The sequence below is a fragment of the Pipistrellus kuhlii genome, unplaced genomic scaffold, assembly GCF_014108245.1.
Source record: "Pipistrellus kuhlii isolate mPipKuh1 unplaced genomic scaffold, mPipKuh1.p scaffold_m20_p_1, whole genome shotgun sequence".
In the NCBI taxonomy this organism is placed as follows: Eukaryota; Metazoa; Chordata; class Mammalia; order Chiroptera; family Vespertilionidae; genus Pipistrellus; species Pipistrellus kuhlii.
In genome coordinates this window covers 164242609-164263879 of record NW_023425404.1, presented here as the reverse complement: position 1 = coordinate 164263879, position 21271 = coordinate 164242609, and the positions used below count along the sequence as shown (strand labels likewise).

General features: G+C 37.1%; 1 protein-coding gene across 17 annotated transcripts in view; it reads left to right on the top strand.

Moving 5' to 3' along the window:
- Window positions 1–21271, top strand: part of ADGRL3 (adhesion G protein-coupled receptor L3) — a 762953-nt gene that overhangs the window by 282770 nt on the left and 458912 nt on the right. For all 17 annotated transcript variants that reach the window (XM_045572137.1, XM_036415171.2, XM_045572109.1 and 14 more), the window contains exon 4: window positions 2774–2977. In XM_045572137.1, the coding sequence (XP_045428093.1) occupies window positions 2774–2977 (204 nt within the window). The remainder of the gene's footprint in view (window positions 1–2773; window positions 2978–21271) is intronic.

The following is a 21271-nucleotide window of genomic DNA, read 5'->3' as shown; positions in this document are numbered from 1 at the left end:
GGTGCTTGATTGCCCCAAAACTAAACTATTTGTGCCCCCCCCCTTTTTTTTTTTTACAAAATCTATGATCTACTTATTGCTAAACTCTCTGATTTTAAGTCTTACAATCTTACCATTCTTCTCCCAGTCCACTACATGTAACAGCTTAACAGCTTCATTGGCCATTGTACTATTTCATATATATATATATATATATATATATATATATATATATATATGAAATGGGATATATCTGTAATAATTATAATAATTATTACAGATATATCCCATTTTGCCCTCTTTTACCCCCTCCTCCCAACCTCTACCCACTCTACCAGGTCTTCACTACCCTCTTGCCTGTGCCCATGATCTATGCATATAAGTTCTTTGGTTTATCTCTTCTTGAACCCCCAACCCCAGTCTGTTCCATGACTTCATGCTTCTCATTTTGTTTGGACGATTTCATTGTGTTCATTAGATTCCACATATAAGTGAGGTCTTCTGATATTTGTATTATGTCATTTCTTCAACCCACCAAGGTGGCTCCAACCTGAGTGCTTTGCAGCAGCCTGGAGTGCTCTTTATTATTGCTGCTGACTGCTAGCAACTTGAGATCTCAGTTTAAATTTTACTCCCGTAGACAAATCTCCCATAAACACTTAAACAGAGTAGCTTTTTCTTTTACCGTCTTTTTATTTATTTATTTATTTATTTAATACGTGTCCTTATCCCCCCATTGCCCCTACCCCTCACCCTTACTCAGGACCTCACCCTCCTGGTGTCTGTGTCCATTGCTTAGGCTTATATGCCTGCATAGAAGTCCTTTGGTTGATCTCTCACCCTTACCCCTATTCTTACATGTTATCCTATTTCAACTTCCTGTAAATTGCTCCTCTCTATATGGTATTTTTTAAAAATTATTTTTTTAGAATGTATCTTTATTGTTGAATGTGTTAAAGATGTCTCCTTTAAAAATTATTTATCCAATTGTATAATTTCTCTCACAAAAGAATGGATGATTCATTGATGTACATACATTGTCTGTTTTGTTTATCAAAATCTTCAGTACCCAGAAAAAAAGCTGGCACATCATGGGAACTGCGTAAATATTTGTTGAATTAATGAATGGAACACAATGCTTCTACACTCCACATGTCCTTATTTGTCAACTTGGCTGTGGGTGAAATCTTCCAACTTCGTAATATCTGAAGCTTGTAGGCTAATAAAGCATTCTAATATTTTGCTAAATTTCTTTCGTACAGTAGTTATAAAGATGTTAGGGAAAACTTGCGAATATGTATCTGTATAAAAAATAATGAGAAATTGGTCACAGTGTCATTTGGGGCTATGAGGAGAAGGATATTTCGTAAGTTAAATATCAGAAGTGATAGCACTTGGTTTAAACATTAAAGGAGGCACTTACTTAGAGATTTTGATTTTCACAACTTTTTTTTGGCCTTGAAACTTGTTTCCTTCTTTGACATTTCCTTTCATTCACACAAACTATCAAAATAGCATCTAGACTATCTTTTGTAATGAGCTTAAGTAAACATGATGTTTTTGTAGTTGCAATCTAAACTTTTTCATTATCAATGGATTGTTTGACAGATTTCTTTATTTTTTGTTGTTTTCAATAGGATTGTAATATTTCTTGTGATTTGAAAGAAAATGTGTTTTCATTCTTAACTTGCAAATATTTTATATATCAATAAATTACATCCTCACTGTGCAGACTTCCAGTGTTAGAAAGATTATAAACTTTTCTTGCATTATTGAATTTCTTAGTTTCTATCCTGACTATTCAATGATAGTCATGTAGCATTTTTCATGTGTTTTAAATATGCATACTCTAGTATGTTAAAAATAGTTTTGTAAAGCAAAATTCTTATAAAGACTTTTTCTTATTTTGGCAGGAACATTTTTATCATTCCTATTTATTACACTAGTTGCAATTAGTGTAGAGAAATGTGTATTTTATGTACCAATTCACCAGAAAAAAAAATCCTGTACTGAATTAGCTGTTTTTCATAGCATATGACGTATGACTGTTTTGTGAATTATTAAAAAAAATCATATGTGTGAAATTTTATTTTTTTCATTATTGTCTTGGTCCTTCTTATTTACTCATTGATTTAATATGTACATTTGTCAGTAAAATCACTGTGTATGTAAATGGCAAAAAAATATGTGTATATCCTTTTCACCTTAATGTCCATCACAGATCTTAAAACAGTATCTTTCAAAAAAATGTTAAATGACCTGAAACATAAATAAATATAAAACAATCCATGTAAGTATAACAATACAATAAACAAAACCAAACTAATAAAAAACCACCTCTGAAACTTTTTTCATTTGTTACCCTAAGAAGCTTTTTTTGTGTGAAACTATGTAGTACAGTAAACCAATTTTTTTTACACTTATATAGATATTAATGCCCATAATTGGCATCAGAATGATGTGAGTCTATAAAAATATAGACAACATTTACATTTTTTTTTTCAGGTAGCTCTCTCAGTTTTCAATAATCTTGTCTAATTTTGTAAACCTCATTGGGGATAGGGTGAGGTGTTTGGCTTAGTAAGGCAGTGTTTAACTCGGACAGCCCTACATAGTCATCCTCACCCTAGAGGTTGGGGAATATGATCTCCTCAGGTCAGGGTTGTCCTAATGGGGCCTGGGGTGGCTAGTGGATGGGGCCTGTGGCCTGCAGCTGACAGCAGCCTTGGGAATAGCCTTTAGCGGGCTCCTCTGAGGCAGTACTGAGCTGAGTGGAGTCTGATGGTGCCCGCAGGTGGCAAGCACATTGAGAGACATCCAGCCCTGGCTGCTCCACTGCGACATGCTGAGCGCAACCCAGGAGGCGCGCTCCCACCCAGACATCTCCTCCAGCAGCCAACGGCGGAACGCGCCACAGCCCATCGCGGACCAGGGCCCCGGGGAGCTGCCAGAGGAGTTCGTGGTCCAGGTGCCCAAGGAGCTCAGATCCCAGCCCAAGGTGCGGCCAGCGGTGGGAGGTGGGGAAGGGGGCTGCGGGGGAGGGGGACTGGGCAGGGGCTCCTGGAAGCTCAGCCCCGGGCAGGTTTAAAGGTGCCTTTTCATATATCTGTGGCTGATAATTGCACTTGGTTGTGCCTTAGCCAGCTGTTTAACAATGCATGCTTATTCTACATTAGAGCACCATTATTATTTTAACATGTTGACCTTACATTTTGAACTGCCTTTGTGTTAACACAGGAAATTTAAAATTACTTTGAGTGAGAATTTCAACTCTTGCAGAATCTGAGTGGTTATAAAATACAAGTTTTAACACATCCAGTCATTTTTTTTTATTTTTTTAATCCTCATCAATGGAAACTACCAAAGTTTTGAAATTATGATGAAAACATCTTGGTAGAAATTGTGTATAGACATTTTTAAAGCATAAAATGAGATAGAAAACTGATGGTTACAGGAACAAGCTGATTTTCTTATGAAAGTGTGGGAAATTCCTTTGTTTATAATGTCTCTGCAGCTGATAAGTGGAATGGGAGCCATATAGCCCATGGATTTCCAGTGGAGAACATTACATGATAGTTGCACAAAATTCACTACTACTTTTTCCCAATACTTTTATTTTATCTTTATATATTTTAAGGCAATGTAACTTTTCTTTTTTCTCATTAAATTCCACATAGGTACTCTTTTCCTCTAAATTCCTCTAGGGAATATAATACACTACTATATAAATATATGGTGGGCAAAAGTTGTTTACAGTTGTTCATATGGGAAATAATAATAAATAATAACAAAAATAAACTTTGTTTTGCAAACACATAATCATAAACTTATTAAGTATTATAAATGCTTATAATTTTCTTTATGTTCCACAACATGAAAAATAATAGGAATCACTTGGCTTGTTGAACCATAATATCAAGTCTTGTTCCAAAACACAGTCACTTACTCTAATTTCTATAAGGCAGTATACAAAATATTGGCAAAGGAACATGAAATACCTCTAAACTAGTTGAGCTTCTAAACCCCATTAGAGAATTCTCTGATAAAACAAGTTGGAATACTTTATTTCAGTTCAGGGAATAAGAGAGGTGCATCATGAATCCATTTGAGATTCAACAGACCTGTGAGAGTGAAACCTCACTCCTCAGTTCCTGCAGCCACACAGAAGGAGTGAGTGTATGGGAACCATGGCACTCGCAGTGACTGTCCACTCTCAGTCACATCATCCAGTTGATGCCCAAGAACCTTTCTGTTCAGTTTAGCATTTCTTCCTCGGTGGTGATGACTGGGGCAGGGGCAGAGGTGGGGGAGGAAATAAACTTCCACAGAAGCATGTAGAATTGACTCCAGCATGTTCTGAAAATTCAAGGAAAATGCATAGTAAGCATGCTTTAAGAACTTTTTATTTATTTTTTTATTTTTGCGTTCTGTTTTGCAGAAATTGGGTGCTATTATATTCCAAAGTTTTCATCATGATTTTGACTTCTGATTTATACTATAAAATAATATAAAATTAATATTAATAATTTACTTCAATGCAAATACATTCTCATAATTTCTCATACTAATGAAATGGAAATCCAGAAATGAAGTTTAATTTTTTGAGTAGATGATATGAATATTTAAATCAGCAATGAACATAATTACAAACACACATGCGTGTGCACATGCTCACACACAACCCTACCTACTGGGGATTCTATCTTATGAAAAAATTTAGAATAGTTTTCCCTTATAGAGCTTTTAGTAAAGAGTTGACTGAATTTAAAACATTCCCCAACTTTTAAAGCTTAATGAGATTTTTCTATGTTATGAGGTTTTACTTTTTTGCCATGTATGTGGGAGGTTGCAGTGTAGTAATGGGTTATGAATTGTGTTTTTATATCAGTTTGAAAATAGAAAAGTTATATCCTGTTTTGGATAGAAATGGAAAGGATGGTCCAAGGCAGCCTTCATATGATCTCATAAATGGATACTGAGGAAAATGTGATTTAAAAGGAGCCAAAAGAATTGTTAATCTGTTATGATGAGACCTTACTTTAGGGAAGTTGCTTTTCTGCAAAACTAATTTTATCAATGAGACACAGAGCAACTGAAGGTCATCTGTGATTGCTCCATAGAAAGAACAAGGAAGAACAAACAAATGTTTCAGGGGCATAATCTTTCCTAATACAGAAGATCCTGTTATCTGTGGGGTGCCTTCCATGTCCCCACCTGTTGCTGCTGAAAATAGGCATATTGGGGTGCCATGGAAACAAGAATTTCTGGGCCCCAAAGGAGGATCAGGTGTCGTGAAAAGCTTTATTGATGATGTGAAATTAAGGGGGTTCCCTTCCAAGGTTCCCTCTTTCTCCATCTCACCATGGAAAGCGTCCCATTGGTTTCTGCAGAGCTGGGATTAAAGCCATTGCCCAGAGCCTTCTCTCTATATTAAAGCACAGTCTAGTCTAGTATCTGGCTAGCTTAGCTTGTGCTCCAAGCTCCAGTCCATGGAATGTGAAGTCATGGTCATGCGGCTTCCAGGGCCACATGGCAGGCTAGCGCAGGTCCCTGAATAAGCAAGTGCAAGGAAGCAGGTGCAATGCAACAGAAACAAGAGGAACAAGGGAGGGACATTTTCTTTTAAGGGGAATTTTAATTAGGAGCTTAACAAATGAATCCTTCAGGATTTCACATCCTTGCAGTGGCTCAACCCCTCTAGGCAATCCATGGCTCCACAGGCCAGACTAACAGGCCAGTGTTTTCCCCGTGTCACCCCCACTTCACTGTACATGTGCCTATTCACCCCTTTGCTTGATCCCTTTCCCAGTATCTGCAGGGAATGGACTGGTGGCTCCTTTATACTGGAGGGTAAAGATGCAGCTTCCTAGTGAAGCTTCCCAGATGTCCATGCTTATATGTCTGGCCTTCCCTTTTATTTTTTTCTTTATTTAAAAAAATATATATATTTTATTGGCTCAGTGGTGGAGCATAGGTCTGCGGACTGAAAGGTCCCGGGTTCGATTCTGGTCAGGGGTATGTATGTTGGTTGTGGGCACATCCCTGGTAGCGGGTGTGCAGGAGGCAATGTTTCTCTCTCATTGATGTTTCTAGCTATCTCTCTCCCTTCCTCTCTGTATAAAAATCAATAAAATAGATATATTAAAAAATATATATCGATATCTATTTTATTGATTTTTTTTTTTTACAGAGAGGAAGGGAGAGGAAGAGAGAGTCAGAAACATCGATGAGAGAGAAACATTGATCAGTTGCCTCCTGCACACCCCCCACTGGGTATGTGCCTTCAACCAAGGTATATGCCCTGAGCAAGAATGGAACCTGGAACCCTTGAGTCCGCAGGCTGAAGATTTATCCACTGAGCCAAACCAGTTAGGGCATATTTTTTCTATTATTAATATTAATAAAATAGCTATTTATGATGGTAACTATAATACATAGAGCTAGACCATTTGGATAGGTATTACAAGTGAAATTAAAATAAAATATACCATATTACCTTCAGTTCTTCAAATTTAAAAAAGACAGGGAAGAATGCAAACAAGAAAATCTCAGTGAGCTCCATCTCTCCACACCTTTCTCAAAACAAAAACAAATCTGTTATAAAAACAAGATACTTAAAGTTACAGAAAACTCATGAATAAACCTAAGTAATAAAGACAAAGATGAATAGAATCTGATTGAAAAATGAAATTGATTTTACTTTAAAAATCTTTAGCCCCTGTTTGTTCTACAGATAGCCAAACAAGCAAATAAATCCAACTAAAACACCCTTAAGATCTTAAGAAAAAACACACATAAAGACCCTTTTATTGGTTTGAAAATTAAACTTTACTCTTTTTTCACCCTTTTCATTCATTTGACTCCAAATAGCGAATAGTTCTTGGGAGTTAATGAGTGTTTAGATTCAGAGGAATTAGGACTTCACAGCAGAGCAGCAAAGCATAAGGAATTTTAGAAAAGCATTGTTCACAGAAGATGTGTTTCTCTTTAGCATATTAAAGCAGAAGGAAGTCTGAGGGCAGAATGCCCAGTTAATGACTAGATATCAAGACTTTTCCTTGAAGCTAAAGGAATGTTAATGTGTTTTTTATCAGCACTTTCTGTGCTTTAATTGTGATTTTCATAAGTTGCATAAAAAGTTCATTAGAGATGATCTACAAATAACCCTCCTGCTAGGCACATGTAGTGTGCAGCAAGCATGTCAAACTCAAAGGCTAACACGGGCCAAATTTACAAGGTTTAAGTTTATGTGGGCTGCAAAAAAACAAAACCTTTAATTAGGTTTATTTCGATAGAGACATGCTGAATACAAAGGGCTGAAATAAATGAGTCATCGTTAACATACAATAATAGAACATTTTAATAAAAAATAATATTTTTCTTGAATATTAACTTACCAGACACTGAGTAACTGCACAAATTAATAAGCATAACACAAAGGAACCTATTTTTTCTCATTTTCTGAAAGCGAAATATTTCCTGTTGCACACACCAAACAAGACAGTGCAAGACTAATGACAGCAATCGGCTGCTAAAAATATTTGCTGCTAGGATTAGCTGAGAGAAATGGTGCCCCGGTGTGTAAGGCGAATAAGGCAAATGAATGCAACACGATTATAGTAATCAGTCATTAGCGAACATTGTAGCTCGTTATTAATAATTACTTATAACAGGATATTGTAAAAATTAAGTTGTGAAATTTTTATTAAAACATTTCTTACATACTGTTACACTGTATTGGCTGGGCACAAAAATATTCATTGTGGGCCACATGTGGCCCTTGGGCCACGAGTTTGACATGCGTGGTGTGCAGGGTCCGTGCAAATGTTTTCTCAGAATGCAGCTAAAGCATTTCAATCCTGACAAGTCCTAAGACTCTGCCTTTTGCAGGAGCCAAAATACTTTTCCAAGAGCCTCCTATATTCTGTCAGTCTATAGGGAAGCAAATAAAACTCTATAATCAATTTTCCCCCACGTTGGGGTTTTTGTAGATGGGTATGGTTTTATAATTATGAGCAAGGAAGACACTCCATTTGATTTTTGCCATCATTTATTATTATTATTATTATTATTATTATTATTATTATTTTAATAATGGGTTGAGTGCAAATATATGCTGGGTACTACACTACATACCAGGAAAACAAAGATGGAAAATTCACAATTTTGATCTCTCAGAAGGTATTGGGAAACAAGAAAAGAGTACAATGTGGCAAATGCTTGCTAAAGGATACCTCTCCTATACCCAAAGAGGCAAGAGGCTTGATTTTAAAAGTAATTAATAGAAGTGTGTGTGTGTGTGTGTGTGTGTGTGTGTGTGTGTGTGTGTTGGAGGGGGGAGTGGTAAATGTAAGAACTTTGTTTTCAGAATACATAGTATTTCTTATGGGAATCTAGACTCTTAAGACTGGATCTTTGATATCAGTAAATAACATCAGGGAAATATCTTGCACCTTCCAAATGGGCCTAATTCTTCTTTGGTTCTCTAACTTTCCATCAGCTTTCTTTGCTCCTTAACATTGTGACCTTCACACCAAATTGTACACACTCCTCTTAGTGCCAACCACCAACTGGCACTGTCTTCTTACCCTTTATTTTAAATTTCCAAGATAGGAATTTAATTCCCCTTGGGTGAGGCCAGTATCCCTGACCTAATGATTCACGTCACTGGCCACTTCATGACCTTCCCCCACACAGCAGTGTTTGTGTGGCAAAGAAGCAATGACAGGAACACCTATTTCAAAGGTAAGTATAGGGTACTATGGAGGGCGTATGTACCAGTCTCAGCGGGTCAGAGAAAGTGCTCCTAAATGTAAAGGGTTATCTAAGCTGTGGCCTGATAGACAAGTAGTAATTAGCCAAATACACAGGTAGAAGAAACATACTATTACTAGAGGCCTGGTGCATGAAATTTGTGCATGGGTGGGGGTGTCCCTCAGCCTAGCCTATACCCTCTCCAATCTGCTACCCCTGGGAGGATGTCCTACTGCTGGTTTAGGCCTGATCACTGGCAGAAGGCATCCCTCTCACAGTCTGGGGCTGCTGGCTTCTAACTACTCATCTGCCTGCTTGCCTGATAGCCTCCTAAACACTCACCTGCGGGCATGATTGTCCTCAACTGCCTTCCCCTGTGGGACTGAGGGAACTGGGGGACTCTGGCTGTATGAGGTGGGGCTGAGGATACTGGGGGACTGAGGCTGGATAGGGCGGGGCACCTCCATCTTATGAGCGTGTGGCAGTAAATTAGTATATTTCCTCTTTATTAGATTAGATTATAGACAGAGGAAATGGTAGCAGAAACACCTAGTTCAGTATGATTGGAGCATAGAAGTCCAAAGGATGAAGACATTAGCCCAGAATGATCTGGGGAGTAATCAAGCCCTTGATCAGCATGGCATGATATAACATCTTGAGTTTAGAATTTTTGTGATGGCAGCAAGGGAGTAAGTAAATTTTAGAGGAAGTGAACCACTGCCTGCATTTCAGGCTTAAAGACTGCAGATGGGGAAGTTATTTTGTTGCTTTAGATTTAAAAAATGATGGTGGTCCTGAATCAAATAGTGAGTGACATTAGTGCTAATGAGGATCAAATGTCAAGAATTTCAGATTCACTGGATGTGTAAATAATGTATAGGAAAAATCCAAAGAGTTCAACCAGGTTTCTGGCTTGAGAGATTACCAATTACTCAGCTAAGGAAGATAAAAGAAGACAGAAAATTAGCTAAGGAATGATGGTGCTGTTATAGAAAAATTTCCAAATGAGTTCTTCAACATATTCCTTTGAACAGAAGGAAGCTCAGCTTTCTGGCACCAAATTTAAGAATGTGTAATTTAAGTACAATATACATATCTGAAGAAAAGATAATTAAAAGAATTATTCTCATCTAAGAGGGAAAAAAAAAATTATTGCTATTCTTTGTTACCCATTTTATTTTGGCTTAGGTGTGATAAGCTATTTTGCAACGATAGAGCATCTGCAAGAATTTTTCATTCAATCCTTCTTTCTAATTCACAGCAATACCTAGCAGGGCTGTAGTGCTTTCCTGTGTCCCATGAAACAGCTGCAAAGATTCTTACTATATAGTGTGTGCATTTGCAATATACACATTTAGCAAGGAGATAAATTGAATAAAGTTAAAGTCAGTCAATATGCTGGCCTAGATATATTTGATATTCATTTAGTTCTTATTAGAATGTTCCATGTCAAAATCTGGAAGGCAGCTGGAGAGTAATCTGCTCATATTTGCACTCATTAACATCACATAGCATATAGTTTAATAAAATAATATAAAAAATAGTCTTCATGTGTCTTTTGAGAGTGCCCCCCAAAATGAATCTTAACTTATATGACTCTTGCCTAATTAAAACTAATTATTAAAATAGCAATATCCCTTGAAGACATTGTAAAGCAATGCTCTGTCTTAAGGAAATGGTAATGTTCTCATTGGTTAAGAGCCTGGGAAATGAAAGCTGCACCCCAAAAAGAGGCACTTTTAAAGTTGTAGCTCCAAGACCACAGTTGCAGAGCTCACCTAATTGTTCACATGAAGGTGTTACAGTAAACTGTTAGAAGCAGGGAAGGGGTGACAAAGCTCATTTGTGGGATTGCTGGTAACACAATGGTTTGGGAATGGAGCCAGTTATTTTATTTTATTTTTTTATTCTATGAACTCACCAATGTGATTAGATAATTTTGGACTCTGGAATAAGTGAAGAACAGGGAGAAATGCAGGATGCTTTGAGGCCTGTAGGCCGCACATATACTTAAAGTAAATACAATTAGTAGGCAATACATTTTTCTCTTACTTCAAATCACATCCTGTACATGTTTTACCCTTCAGCCCCGAGGAAGTTCTGTTAATTCACTAGACAAGCCATGGCCCCCTAAATCTAGATCATTGGCAAATGGCATTATCTTTGCTGGGTGGGATGTCGTATACCACCTGGGTCCCCTTCAGCTCAGCTAAAGATTTGGTATAGGTTAAGTTAGATTGATTTTCTTCCACTTTCACCCATCCCTAGGCCTATTCCTAACAGAACGGTTTTTAATCTCCCTCTGACTCTGAATTAGAGTGGTCTGAAACGTGTGTGTGCATGAGGTGAACAATTTATCTTTACTTCCTCTGGCTTTCATAATTTTATTGGATACAACATGATTATTAGAAAGTTTGAGACTTGTTACTCTGAATATGTTTTTAGTGCTATTTACATTGACTTTGATGAGTTGAATTTCTGGCATGTTCTCATGTTCTTACTCCTCTTACTCCCAAATTGTCTGGAAAAGCTGGTTCTGATTTTGTTATTATATCACAGTCTGAAGTGTGTAGGTGAAGTCTAGGAATTCCTGGGGAGGTAAGGAGATGAAAGAACTTGTAACAGAAGGTCAGAGATTAATGTTGCTACAGCAATTGAAATGAAAACCTTCCGTTTTACAAGCTCAGCTTTTTTTTATATATATATAATTATTACTGCAAGAGAATAATATAATGTGGCCTTCAAACCCCTTGTTAGCTTTTTGGTTTATATGACAATATAATATTATTTGTATCTTTCAGAGATTTGCCAGTTCAGACAAAAGGTCAGGTATAATTGATATGCAAAATGCATTAGTTGTATATCATTCTTAAAATTGTCATGTAACATAGGTCCTTATATTTTCATGTGAGAAGAAGGCCAATAGGTAGCTAGGGAAGTAAAGTATTGAGGTTAAAATAATAATAATTAAAAAAAAAAAAAGCATTGCTGCCCTAAACATGATTTAAAAGCATTTCTTTAGGGTCTTGTTTCTTTGCTAAAAGTAATCAATACCAGAATGATGTATCCAATTGAAAATAATGTGTTAGTGAGTTTGGCCTTCAAGTATTTAACGGAAAATGTGATAAAGCCTTTTATTTTTATTGGCATAAATTACAATTTATTTTCCCTTTCCATCTGAGAAGTATGAAATAGCTTTTCAAAATACTTATGGAAATTATATTTCTCATCGTTACATTTTTCTTTTCACAAAGGATATGAATAATGGAAAATAAATGCTAAACTTTGACATTTAATCCAAAAAACAAAACAAAACAAAACAAAAAAACCCATTTCATTTCCTGGATTTAATTAGGAGTGTATTGTAGGTTGTTTCATTAATATCTGCCACATGCTGATAATTGTATATATGATCCAAAGGAGCAAATTTTACACTCCTAGTGACAGATACTTTTCAGAATAAGTTAGGTAATTATTAGAAAGTTTCTTTCCTTTCTTCTTTTTCCCTTCAAATGAAAAGATGTGTGGTAGTAAAAGAGATCTGAAGTTTATCTAGTACTGAGAGGAAACTCCATTTTATTTATAGAAGCCTTAACCCCAAATTAAGATGATGGGGGCGGGGGGAGGGAGGGCAGAATAGTTGTGTATAGAACATCATGTTTTCATAGATAGGCTTCTATTTGTGTTTTGGGATTTTGCATTATTCATATAGGTACACATACAGTACAGAAATTTTGTCAGACACTCTATCTTTCTTGTGTACGTACACTGTGTGGCCAGATTATTATGATCTCTGAATGCATAATAATCTGGCCATGCAATATATAATATATATTAGAGGCCCAATGCATGAATTTGTGCATGGGTGGGGTCCGGCCAGCCTGGGCAGGGGGACAGGACATGGGCAGTTGGCCGGCCTGCCTGCTGGCAGAACTCCTGGTCGAGGGGACAATTTGCATATTAGCCTTTTATTTTATAGGAAGATATACACTGAGTGGCCAGGTTATTATGCGTTCAGAGATCATAATAATGTGGCCACTCAGTGTATAGTTAGTTAAATTGATAGTGTTTTTCCCCAATTATTATTTAAGAAGCAATTTTTTTGTTTGTTTTTACATATATCTTTAATTCTTTACCATTTTGCTTTTACTGCTACATAGAGAGTAGTATGGAATTGCAGTTACTATATGAACACTGAGGTCAGAGGGGTTTGAGTTCATTCACAGCTTTACCATACATTAACTGTTTTAACCAAGACCAAGGACATTTTAAATACATTTCCTATCTCATTTGTATAGTGGTGCAATAGAAGTACATATATTGCGATTATTATCACATATAAATATCCTAATATATAAAAACCCAGGGTCTGTAACATCCAAAAACTACCGAAGGCTGGACCAACTGGAAGTCAGTGCTGGGTTGCCATGGTGACCAAGAATTGGCTGCCCACAACTGCTAGCACTGTGAATCAGGCCCTAAGAGAGACCTAGAGACAGAAGCAAGGTCTGATCTGTAGCCTTCATGGCAGCTGTTGATCAGCCTTTGCCTCTCTCTTTCTCTTGGGGCCTGGCCAGCAGCCTTGCTTCTCTTTCTGTTGGGCCTCCCAGGGGACTACTGATGAGCCCCTGCTCTCTGATCAGGCCTGTTGATAGGCCCGGAGACACTGAGTGAGTAGAAATTGACCAATCAGAACCAAATCTGGCTGAAGTTCTAGGAGCCAGTGGCTGCCTAGGAGGCAGAGCTTTTGATGCTGACTGGCATATAAACTGATCAATGAGAACCTAATATTGGTGAACTAGGAATGCAGAACCTACAGTGGGGGCTGAGGAGAAGTTTTTAAGGGAACAGCTGTTTGGTGTAAGGTTTAAGAAAGTGGTTCAGTTTTTTAATGACCTGTTTGTCAGTATCATGCATATGGCTGGCTATCAGTCTAGATATAGGGATTATGTATTTTTGTCTGCCAAGAGCATTTCCTCCTGCTGAAAAAGGCTCCTTTGCCATTTAAGCCATCCATCCTATATAATCTATATTACTAAAAGGGGAATATGCTAATTAGACCGGGTCAACCAGTCATCTTCTGGAAGTCTGACTTCCTAATGGACAAAGCCATGGTGGTGGGGGCCAAGGCAGAGGCTGTTAAAGGTGGTCAGGCTGGAAGGGGATGGCAGTTGGGGTAAGATCAGGCTAGTAAGGGAGGGCAGTTAGGTGCGATAAGGCAGGCAGGCAGGTGAGCAGTTAGGAGCCAGCAGTTCCAGGTTGTGAGAGGGATATCTGACCACCAGTTTAGGCTTGATTGCTTAGGGATCAGGCCTAAATTGGTGGTTTGACATCCTCCAAGGAGTCCCTGTTTGGAAAGGGTGCAGACTGGGCTGAGGGAACCTCTCCTCCCCCTCCGGAGCATGAATTTCGTGCACTGCGCCACTAGTATTAAATAAAATTATGCATTTAGCTCTTAAGGCATGGTAAGTATTACCTACAACCATTTGCACAGTTTTTTTTTTGGCTTTCTGTTGTATAATAATCTACCAGAGATATATAGTGGACAATCCATAAAAATTTTCCAGTGAATTTATTTACTCATTAATATTTCTGATTAGTTTGGGGAAGAAACAAAAAATGTTCTAAAATCCTAGCTTTATAGCTTCAGCATATTCATGGGTTCATAGCTTAGGTAAGTGAACATTTAGTATAAATGTTTAGGAAAGAAAAAACTCAATTCACATTTTTGTTGTATCTTTAATATACACAGAATGCTTTATAAGGCTGCCTTTCCTCCAGGAATTATAGCCTACTGCTGGGGACAGAGAGAATAGCCAAACCAGTCTTAACTTGACTCTGATTTGGTGAACCGTGGTGTCATGCAGTTGCTGTAGTGCTTTAAAAAAGGAAGAAAGGAGTTCTTGGTGTGGGATGGGAATAGGGAAGAGGGGAGGATAATGTGATACCTTAGCTCACTCTTGAAAAAAAATTTCTAGGATCATTTGCAAGCATAGCTGGGAGGTGCTGGAGGAAAGAGGATGCAATGCTCCCTAATTTAATTATGTGTGAACAACATTATAGCTGGAGAAAATTAAGACATTTTCATCAGACAAAGAATAGTTTAGTGTAGCCAACAGTAAGAACAGGAGGAAAGAAGTGGTGAGTCAGAAAATTTGAAAGAAAGGTTGTAAGTATTTTGTAGGGAGTCTTAAATGTCAGGGTGAGACTTTGTACATAATTTTCTCTGTGGTTGAGATTCTTTAGAAGCTCCAGATCAGAGTTACAGTTTAGAACCTGTAAGGGTTTTAAGGGAAATGTTAGGGAACAGAGGGACTTCAAAGTGGAGAGATCAGTCAGATTCTTACTGTTGGGCAGAAGGTAATGAGTGCCTGAACCTGGGAGATAGCAATAGGGATGGAAAGAAGAGGGGTGATATGAGAAATGTACAGATATGAGACTTGCAATGCCCAGCTACTAATTGGATGCAAGAGGTGAGAGTGAGTGAAGAATCAAAGATGCCTAGGTGACTGGGTGGTACCATGGACAGGATTAGAATTCAGCAGGAAGCTTTGGTTTTTAATGGGGAAAATGGTGAGTTTGGTCCAGGAAATATTGAATTAGTGGTATAAATGTGAAGCAAACTCTAACATCTGAATCTAAATATTAAGAGAAAATTAATTGCTAGAATAGAAGTTAGGAATTTTCAGCATTACGGTGATAGTTAAAACCAGTGGCATGTATGAGATCGCTAAAGCAGAGAAGAGGCTGGGCAAGGAGATTCCCTGGGGATACACTTACATTTAGAGAAGGCAAAACTTCTGAAGGCGATCAAATCATAGTTTGGTACAATTGCTAAATTGAAAGGATATCCCAAACTTTTCTTATGCATTGCCCTTCTAGCAGCTTTTTTCTAATGCTAATACACAGAAAATTTATCCATATATAATAAGATGATAGAAAAATGAGAAAATGAAAGTGTGTTTTAGTCTTAATGATAAATTAGTGAAACATTTTTTCTCAAATGCTTTATATTTAAGTAGAGCAAAAAATAGAGGATTAGGTTTATGAGCATATATGATTGCATTGAGAAAATATGATTAAATTTAAGTGAATTTCTTTTACTTTTTAAATTTTTATTGCCTGTTTCTTTTTTGATCACTGGTTAATTGTAAGTCATCACGCTACAGTAGTGCTAGTGTGAGCACTCATTAAAAGCACATAATAACATTTTAAAATGTTCATTTCTGTAACGTTGTCATACTTTTTGAGATTAATAGGAAAATACTGGGATAGTTTTTATTAATTTCAGAGGAAGGTAAAGGGAAAGACAGATAGAAATATCAATGATGAGAGAGAATCATTGATTGTTTCTCTTCTGCAAGCTCCACACTGGGGATCGAGCCCATAACCTGCTCATGTGCCTTGACTATGAATTGAACCATGATCTCCTGGTTCATAGGTCAGTGCTCAACCATTGAGCCACATCAGCTGGTCAAAACACTGGAATTTTTATTTTTATTTTTATCAGACTTGGGAATTAACAATTAAACTAAATGTTATATGTTGTAATAAGCTTTAAGTGGATGGCTCTAAATGTCTTTATATAGACTATAGCAAAAAAAGTGAATACTTATTTAAATACCTAAATTATTTTAAGATATAAGAATTATACTTTGACCTGGCCAGAATGGCTCAATGGTTGAGTGTTGACCTAGGAATCCGGAGGTCATGGTTTGATTCCTTGTCAGGCCATATAACCAGGTTGCAGGCTCGATTTCCAGTGTGGGGTATAGCAGACGCCAGCAGATCAATGATTATTATCATTGATCTTTTTATTTCTCCCTTTCCCTTCCTCTCTGAATCAATAAAAATATACTTTTAAAAAGTATTATGCTCTGGGAAAATATTTGTTATTAATGATATGTTTCTCAAGCTCACCTTAAAATATGAAAAAGTAAATTAACATTACATGCAACACATTTTCTTAGCCACAAAATAATTTTATCTACCTTAATTATTGTACTTTGTTAAAAAGAAAACCATTAAAACTTTTATTCTCTAAAAATCTTAGGGATTAAAAAAAAATTCAACTCTTATTTTTATTAGAAACTGTCTTCAAAAAGTAATTTATTTCCACAGTTTCACTTCTGAAAGGGAAATTGTACCCTTTGTTCATCTAATATTTATAAATTTGGTTTCACCTATATTAAAAAATATGATTATTTATAGCAGTAGAAAAATGTGATTATTTATAATTGTAAGATATTATTTTAATGGCGTATGAAGATATGTTTTGTTGGCTTATTCCTTACCTAATAAAATAAAAAATATTTTATTGTTCCTATTATAGAAATATGTTTACTATCTTAAAATAAACATCTATGATCCCATGTATTGTTAAAGAGCTGTATGTCTGAGATCTGGTTTTGCATTCACCTCATTTTTAGTTGACCTACACATGCACGGTGCATACCCATAGATGTACATATAATTATATGTGTTAGATTTAAATAGTAGAAATGGTTAGTGGTAACCCATGAATCGAACTCTACTCTATTTTTGTTATTTGAATTTGTTATTGTTTAAACTATTACATATGTCTTGTCTCCTCTCCCCCGCCCCCCATTGACCTCTCCCTGGCCTTTCCCACCCCTCACCACATGCTCTCACCCCCTAGTGTCTTTGTCCATGGGTTATGCTTATTTACATGCTTACAAGTCCTTTAGTTGATCTCTTACCCTCCCTCCCTCCCCTGCCTTCCCTCTGGGGTTAGATTAGAGCACCAACTTGCACCATATACAAAAATAAACTCAAAATGGATAAAGGACTTAAAGGTAGGAAGGGAAACCATACGTACCCTGTTTCCCTGAAAATAAGACAGTGTCTTATATTAATTTTTTCTCCCAAAGTTGCGCTAGGTCTTATTTTCAGAGGATGTCTTATTTTTGGGGAAACACGGTATCTTAGAAGAATCCATAGGCAGCAAAATATCAGACATGTGTCATAGCAATATTTTTACAGATGCACCTCCTAGAACACATGTGTCAAACACAAGGCCCGCGGGCCAAATCCGTCCCGCCAGGCCTTGCAATGTGGCCCGCACTGCACTGTCATCACTGCACTCCGCTGCGTTTCCATCACAGTGACAGTTTATGACTGTTCAGTAAACCATTCGGCCCGCGATTTAGGCTGGATTTTAGATTTTGGCCCCTTCTCTGATTGAGTTCGACACCCCTATAGAACAATGGAAACTAGGGAGAAAATAAACAAATGGAACTACATAAAAAAGCTTCTATGCAGAAAAAGAAAACCATCAACTAAACAATAAGAGAGCCCACAGCATGGGAACATATTTGCCAATGTTATATCCAATAGGGGTTTAATCTCCAAAACTTATAGGGAACTAATACCACTTAACAAAAGGAAGGTAAACAATCCAATGAAAAAACGGGCAAAGGACCTAAATAGACACTTTTTGAAAGTGGAAATACAGAAGGCCAATAGACATATGAAAACATGCTCAACTTCACTAATCATCTGAGAAATGCAAATCAAAACAACAATGAGGTACCATTTCATATCTGTCAGAATGGCTATCATCAACAAAGGACAAATGCGAATGCAGACTGGTGGAAAACAGTAGGGAGTTTCCTCAAAAAATTAAAAATGGGGCTCCCATTTGACCCAGTAATCCCACTTCTAGGAATATATCCAAAGAAAGCAGAAACACCCTTCAGAAAGGACATCTGCACCTCTATGTTCATAGCAGCACAATTTACAATAGCTAGGGTTTGGAAACAATCTCCCGTACATGCCCATCAGCAGATAAGTAGATAAGAACATTATTTTAGATGTAAATTCTTAAAATTTTTATCTGTTTTGTGTTGTAGTTCAGAGAATGTGCAATTTGTATAGGATGTTGCTGTCAATTAAAAGAAAACTTATTAATTGAATATTTCAAGGCTTGCTTTTTGGTTTTGGTTGTTACTGTTACATAATGGTTATTTATTTATGTTTTCTTATAAGATTGTGATGCAGACTTTGAATTAGTGGGCCATGTGCAAGTGTGTTTTGGTAAAAGGTTCGGTAGTCTCACTTTCTGGCCCTGCCACATTGGGCAGTTTCATATCTTAAATTTCTGGCACCCATGCCTGCTCTGTTAAACTGTGGCAGTTGTCTTAGTTTGGTTCTCATTACCATGAACTTCTCACCTTTTTTGCCTTTCCAACTCCCAGTCATATTTTAGTTCTTGGCACCTGGGGTATGTAAGACAGCATAGTTTGGTAATTAAGAGGATGGTTTATTGGGCCAAAGTCTGGCTTTCTGTCCTGACTTTCCACTTGCTAGTTGTGTGACCCTTCCATGCCTCCCTTCTCTTATTTTTTTTATTTTTTTCTTCCATTTTTTAATTATCTAAAGTTTTACTTATGTTTCCTTTTCCCCAATTGACCCCCCGCCAGCCATTCACACCCCAGGCAAGCCCCCATTGCCCCAATGTCTGTGTCCATTGGTTATGCTAATATGCATGCATATAAGTCCTTTGGTTGCTCTCTCCCCACTTCTATCCCCCCTCCCTCACCCCACCATTTGTCTCTGAATCTATTCTTGTTGTTCAAATTATGCTGATCATTATATCCCACATATGAGTAGGATCATATGATATTTATCTTTCTCCAATGGCTTATTTCCCTTAGTATAATGCTCTCTCTCCAGTTCCATTCATGCTATTGCAAATGGTAAAATTTTATGCAAATGGTAAAGGCTCCTTCTTTTTTATAGCAGCATAATATTCCATTGTGTAGATGTACCACAGTTTTTTAATCCACTCATCTGCTGATGGGCATTTAGGCTGTTTCAAGTCTTAGCTATTGCAAATTGTGCTGCTATGAACATAAGGATACATATATCCTTTCTGATTGGTGTTTCTAGTTTCTTGGGATATATTCCTAGAAATGGGATCACTGGGAGCTTCATTTTTAACTTTTTGAGGAAACTACATACTGTTCTCCACAGTGGCTGCACCAGTTGCATTCCCACCTTCAGTGTGAGGGGGTTCCCTTTTCTCCACATCCTGGCCAGCACTTGACATTTGTTGATTTGTTGATAATAGCCATTCTGACAGGTGTGAGATGGTATCTCATTGTTGTTTTGATTTGCATTTCTCAGATGATTAGTGAAGTTGAGCATGTTTTCATATGTCTCTTGGCCTTCTGTTTGCCCTCTTTTTAAAAGTGTCTATTTAGATCTTTTGCCCATATTTTTATTGGATCATTTATATTTCTTTTGTTAAGTTGTATGAATTCTCTGTAAATATTGGAGATTAAACCCTTATCTCAAATATTACTGACAAATATGTTCTCTATGCAGTGGGCTGTCGTTTCTTTTGTTATACAGAAGCTTTTTATTGGGTCGGAAACTAAGTAATTGCGGATTTTAAAAAAATCAAAGACAATTTTTTCATGGAACTAAATAACTTTATTCTGTAATGTATTGCCCATTTTGATCAATGACCTTTTGCCATCTTTCAGGCAGCATCATAATCCCACGTTCAAAAAACTTCTGGTTTTTATTAGCAAAAAACTGAATCAGGTACGATTTGACATCATCATCATTATTGAAATTTTTACCATTCAAGGAGTTTTGTAAAGATCAAAACAAAAAGTAATCAGATGGTGCAAGGTCAGGACTATATGGTGGATGTGGCAAAACATCCCAACCAAGCTCCATTAATTTTTGCCGAGTGACCAAAGATGTGTGTGGCCTTGCATTGTCATGATGGAATACAACACCTTTTCGATTTGTCAATTCGGGCCGCTTTTCTTCAACTGCATTGTTTAATTTCGTTAGTTGTTCAATGTAGACATCAGAATTGATCGTTCGGTTGGGTGGTAAGAGTTCAAAGTAGACAATTCCTTTGTAATCCCACCAAACTGATAACAAAACCTTCTTTTGATGAATATCAGCTTTTGATGTTGTTTGAGTTGGTTCACCTGGCCTGCTCCACGATCTTTTCCGCTTGATATTGTTGTAAACAACCCATTTTTCATCGCCAGTTATCAGTCGTTTTAAAAATGGATCATTTTCATTACGTTTCTTTAGCAAATCGCAGCTGCTAATGCGTTGCGTTAACTGTGATTCTTTCAGTTCGTGAGGAACCCATGTATCGAGTTTTTGAACATAGCCAAGTTGTTTTAAGTGATTTTCAATGCATGTATGTGATACATGAAGCTTCTCTGCAATCTCACGTGTTGTACTGTGACAGTCCGAATTGATTATTGCTTTGATTAGGGCGTCATCAACTTCAACTGGACGACCAGAGCGTTTTTCATCTTTGAGTGAAAAATCACCAGAACGAAATTTGGCAAACCAATTTTGACACTGCTGTTCTTTTAAGGCTTCGTCACCATAAACAGCACATAACTTTTTATGAGCTTGCGATGCGTTTTTCCCTTTGCGGAAATAAAAAAGCAAAATATGACGAAAATGTTCCTTTTGATTTTCCATTTTTCAATGAAAGCCAAACGAAAACTACAAAACAGATCAAAAACCTTTTTTT